Source organism: Rutidosis leptorrhynchoides, chromosome 11 (genome assembly GCF_046630445.1).
Source record: "Rutidosis leptorrhynchoides isolate AG116_Rl617_1_P2 chromosome 11, CSIRO_AGI_Rlap_v1, whole genome shotgun sequence".
Taxonomy (NCBI): domain Eukaryota; kingdom Viridiplantae; phylum Streptophyta; class Magnoliopsida; order Asterales; family Asteraceae; genus Rutidosis; species Rutidosis leptorrhynchoides.
In genome coordinates, this window is record NC_092343.1 from 324825358 (window position 1) to 324830631 (window position 5274).

General features: G+C 35.5%; 1 protein-coding gene across 1 annotated transcript; it reads right to left on the reverse strand.

Annotated features, from left to right (window-relative positions):
* Positions 1–258: 258 nt before the first annotated feature.
* On the reverse strand, positions 259–753 carry LOC139875721 (uncharacterized). The gene has a single exon (XM_071863029.1). The coding sequence runs from the start codon at positions 751–753 to the stop codon at positions 259–261; it is 495 nt and encodes a 164-aa protein (XP_071719130.1).
* Positions 754–5274: the final 4521 nt, after the last annotated feature.

Sequence of the window (5274 nt, forward strand, 5' to 3'; positions counted from 1 at the left end):
GGTCCTCTTCAGTGTCCATTTTCAGTGTCCATTTTGGACACTGAGATTGACTGACTTGCTGTTGGGTGCTGGTGTCCACAATGTTCATTTCAGTGTCCATTTTTCAGTGTCCTTTTTTTTATAAATTTATTTTGTATATTTTTTCATTTTGTAAATATTAAAAACACTTCAAATAATAATAAAAAAATACATATTTTAATAAAACCTTACATTAATTAAAAAAAAACATTACATTTATTCTTGAAGTATTGAAAACGATTAATTGAATTCAGAAAGAGCCCATAAATGTTCAACCAAATCCGATCGTAAGCCTTCGTGCACTTCTCTATCACGTAGCTCCCTTGTTCGTCTAGCACGAGCGTCACACCTTTCGATCCAAGTACGTTGTATGTGTTGAGGCGGCTCATAAACCCAACCAATCTCGGCAAGGTTGTAACCATTGTCTTCAATAATGATGTTATGTAGTATGATGCACGTATACATAAGCCGTCTCATTTGATTCCTCGCGTATGCCCTTGCGGGTTGTTGTAGAATATGCCAACGACCCTGTAAAATCCCAAAAGTTCTTTCCACATCTTTGCGAGCAGCAGCTTGTTGCCTTGAAAAGTGAGTGCGTTTTTCATCAACGGCACTTGAAAATCCCTTCACAAATGAAGCCCATGTTGGATAAATCCCGTCGGCTAAATAATATCCTCTTTTGTATTCCACGCCATTCGTAATAAAAGGGACGTCTTGCATATCTTCATTGAGCATTGACTTGAACAAATCACTAGTGTTTAATGATCACGACGAAGGTAACGACGAGAATTAACACCATCGTCCGAAGATTCATCAACTTGATCAAGTAAATTGAGCGTATAATTTGTGTAATCATCGTGCGAACTACTCGAAGATGAAGACATTTTTTTTCTAAATTAAAAGAGGTATATTTTTTTTTTTTGTATTAGAGTAGGTTTGGTATGAAAAGAAATGTTAGTTGGAATGGGAAGGCAATGTATAGTATTTATAGGAAAAAAAAAAAAAAAAAAAATACAACCCGTTTGAAATCTAATGGATATATACACAAATTCCTATAAACAACGGCTAGTTTATACACCGTCTGTGGCTCGAAATCGAAAATCGATGCCGAAAATCGAAGCTGGCGACGGTGATGCGGTGTCGGGAGACGGCGGGCCGGCGTCGAATTTGGGAAGACGGCGACATAGGGGACGGGGGACACCCTGTGCTCTAAGAGTAGATAAGAACAAATAAATAAATTCAAAAACTATTTAGACCCCAATTAAAATAGGTTGCTGCTTGCTCCCTACGTTTGTTCCCATATCATATCGCCATAAATTATTTATCATCTTATTTTATTTTATTTATTGCCCACCAACTATTTTATATATCTTGGCCCAACTTTCAGTTAACATATCATGGGATTATCACTAAAATGCTCATTTTTTCTCCCATATTTGACTCAGAGCCCATAAAAATAAATATTTGACAATTTGCCCGCGCAAGACGCAAGGACGCAAGGTGTTCTTTGCGACCTTGCTCCCCAGTGGACGCAAGGACGCAAGGTGCCTCTTGCTCCCTTGCTTCCCGGGGACGCAAGGACGCAAGGTGCCTCTTGCGACCTTGCTTCCCGAGGACGCAAGGACGAAAGGTACGTCTTGCTCCTCCCTGATGTCATAATCAATGTTTTCTTTCAGACATTTCATCAAACACCTTACGTGCATATCTTTGTTTTGCTTAAAAAATCAGCAAAATGATTATGTAAAACCCTTTAATTGTGATGACAAACGGAATCTTTATGGCAACTGAAAGCAAGATAAGTAGTTACATGAATGTTTCAATACAACAAAGCTTAAAGAAGAAGCTTTGCACTGTAAAAAAAAAAAAAAAAAAAAAAAAAAAAATTACATCTTTGAGTTCAAGATCAAAGCGGGTATCTGGCCTGTCTGAACCGTATCGACTCATTGATTCAGCGTAAGTAAGCCTTGGGAAAGGGTTTTACATAATCAAAAATGACGTAAGGTGTTTGTAAAAAAAAAAAAAAAAAATTTCTTTTTAGCCGGAGGTCCTCACGGAAGCAATCTCTCTACCTGGAGTAGAGAGGGGGATGAATTTCCCTTTCCTATGGGTGGAGAATCTTTTCTCGACTCGTGGTAAAGGAAACGACTTCTCTTCTAGTTTAGGGTAGAGGAAGGATTGTCTACATCTTACCTCCTCCATACCCCGCAGGCGCGGGATTGGGTATTGTTGTTGTTGTTGACGTAAGGTGTTTGTAATAGTTTGTCATCACAATTAAAGGGTTTTACATAATCATTTTGCTGATTTTTTAGAGCAAAACAAAAATATGCACGTAAGGTGTTTGATTGAATGAAAACATTGATTATGACATCAGAGAGGAGCAAGACGCACCTTGCGTCCCCGGGAAGCAAGGTCGCAAGAGGCACCTTGCGTCCTTGCGTCCCCGGGAAGCAAGGGAGCAAGAGGCACCTTGCGTCCACCGGGGAGCAAGGTCGCAAAGAGCACCTTGCGTCCTTGCGCGGGCAAATTGTCAAATTTTTATTTTTATGGGCTCTGAGTCAAATATGGGAGAAAAATGGGCATTTTAGTGATAATTCCACATATCATTCAAAGAGCAACTATTGTTGGGCTACTACAATCCGTCAAAATTTTTGGGCCTCCCGGATTAAAATTGATATGCATCAGAGTTAATACTTTCCATAAAAAAAAAAAAAAGTTTTGCCCATAAACGAACACCAGTCTGTTTGCTTCTGCTTTGAATTCATTCTAGATTTGAAGTCCAGTTTGTGACAATCAAGAGACTGTGCAGATCTGTCAGAAGATCTGCTGGTAATGTAGACTAACAGAAATCAGTAGTTGACTTTGACTATCAATTCCAACTACTGGCTACCATGAACGGTTACAAGCTGCATATTCTCCAAGTGCACTGCTAGTTTTTGAACAAGAAGTTCTCAAAAATGTATTGGGAAATAAAAAATGCACCAACATGCTTCGTGAGGGAAAATAAACCGGCCAGGCGTCTATAAATAAAGTTGTGTATTTTGTGGATCTGTTGACATCCCTGAGTTGTTTGTGGATGAATAGCGCCTACTGGTCTAGACACACGAGCTGCAACACAGTGGGTTCCCTTCGAATCGATATATGTATTTAAACAAATTCTTGATCAACATCGTCCATCCAAAGCACTCAACATTAATATGGGCATGCATGAAACACTAAACATAGGAGCCTATTATAGGGGACAACATAACTGTTGTCCAGTTAGACACCCTACCGAGTAGTGTAAGCCCCTGTTTCCAGCACCGATAATGCACATAGCCATCAGAATCAAAGAAGGTCTTGTTGTAAAATAAGCAGGCAGAGTGGTAATTCTGCTACCCACATAATGAGTAGGGGTGTTCATCGGTTTGGTTTTCGATTTTTCGGGTTATTCGGTTCGATTTTTTTCGGTTTTGAAACTGATAAAATCAAAACCGAAAACCAAACCAAAATCAAATTCAAATATCAAAACCGAAACCAAAACCAAACCGAATTCAAATTCGGTTTTCGGTTTGGTTTCGGTTAAACCCGAATTCAACTTTCAAAATTAATTTTTTACTTTTTCCCTACGAGATGAACAAACATTATCATATTAACTTTGTAATATAACATACTAAACTTATAATCGAACGTATATATACAAATTTATAAATATAATAAACTTATAAAATATCGTAATACAATACATATTATACCAAGAAAATAAACAAAATCAATAACCACGAGAAAGTCGATTTGAATTGGTTACATTAATAAGAATGTGGAGAGAAAGAAACTTTGACTTGAAAAAGTAAAATATTACTCAAATCATATATCTAACACATGTATACAATAATATTCATATCTTAATATATTTATTTAATAATGTCTAAATTGAATTCGGTTTTATTTTCGGTTTTCGGTTAACCAAATTTAGAAATTTCAAAACCAAAAAACCGAACCGAAAACCAAATTTGAATTCGGTTTTCGGTTTAGCTCGATCCGAAAACCATCTTATAAATTCGGTTTGGATTTTTTCGATTTGGTTTCGATTTGGTGTTCGGTTTAAACGGTTTAAACCAAACCGATGAATACCCCTACACATGAGAACCATTATGGTTGTATACTTGTATCATCCAACTATTTTCTGTGCTTATATATTTATTAATTGTAAATGTATATCAGGTAATAAACGAGCTCTGAAATGAAACTCTGCAGCTTGCTAGTAACTTTGTCACTCCATGTATAGACAATTTTTAACCCATTTGCTTATAATTATATATGGCTTGATTGGAGTCATTAGCTTAAACGGGTAAAGAGAAATCTTAAAGGATAACGGGTAAAATGTTAACAAATTGAACATTTCTTCACAGATATTTTTACACATTTTTAAAAAGCGTGAACTTTTTGTTTAAATTCTTCACGCTTGTAAATGTGTGTAAATTTAGCACATTTATAAATGTACAATATTATCGTATTTTCACAAGTAAAATTGTAAAGTAAAAATGTAAGTTTTGGTAAATATACTTGTAAAATAGTTTAACAATTTTAACTGTGTACAATACATATTATGCACAAAACCGGGTTTTAAGTAACGTTTTCGGTTAAAAAAACCAGTTACATAAAAACTGAGTTTTTCTAAAACCGGTTACAGTTTTTTCTAAAGCCGGTTCCGGTTTTCCGGGTCAATATTATTTGGAATCGTTTTTTCGGTTTTCAAGTTGTTCAATTTTTTCCCGATTGAAAACCAAAAACAAAAAGTCATGAATTCAGTTTCGGTTATGTTTCCAAATTTGAATTCGGTTTTTGATTTTACTTTTTGAGTTCGGTTAAACCCAAAACTGAATACAAAACCAATTTCAACTAATAATAATATATTGATATAAATCACAAAGTGATTTAAAAATTAAAAGTGGAACTTAAAATCAAGATTTTAAGATTATTTTGGTTCAATTATGATTATTTTTGGTTTTTTGATTTTAACCGAAACAAAACCTAATTTGAATTCGTTTTTTATTTCCGGTATTGAAATTTGAATTTGGCTTCGGCCGAGAAAACTAGTTAACTGAAACGGAAACGATAAACATTTCTACCTACTTTGATTAATTTAAACTCGATAACGCTTGTTCATTCGGAATCCGGTATGTTTGCTACGTTTACTTGAGTTGTTGGAAAATTAGAAGCTTATGAGACAATGGGTTGGTAATAATATTACATCTCTTTTATTTATGTACAAAACTA

Excerpts from the sequence above, each read along its gene's own strand:
- LOC139875721 (XM_071863029.1), bottom strand. The coding sequence starts at position 753 with ATGCTCAATGAAGATATGCAAGACGTCCCTTTTATTACGAATGGCGTG.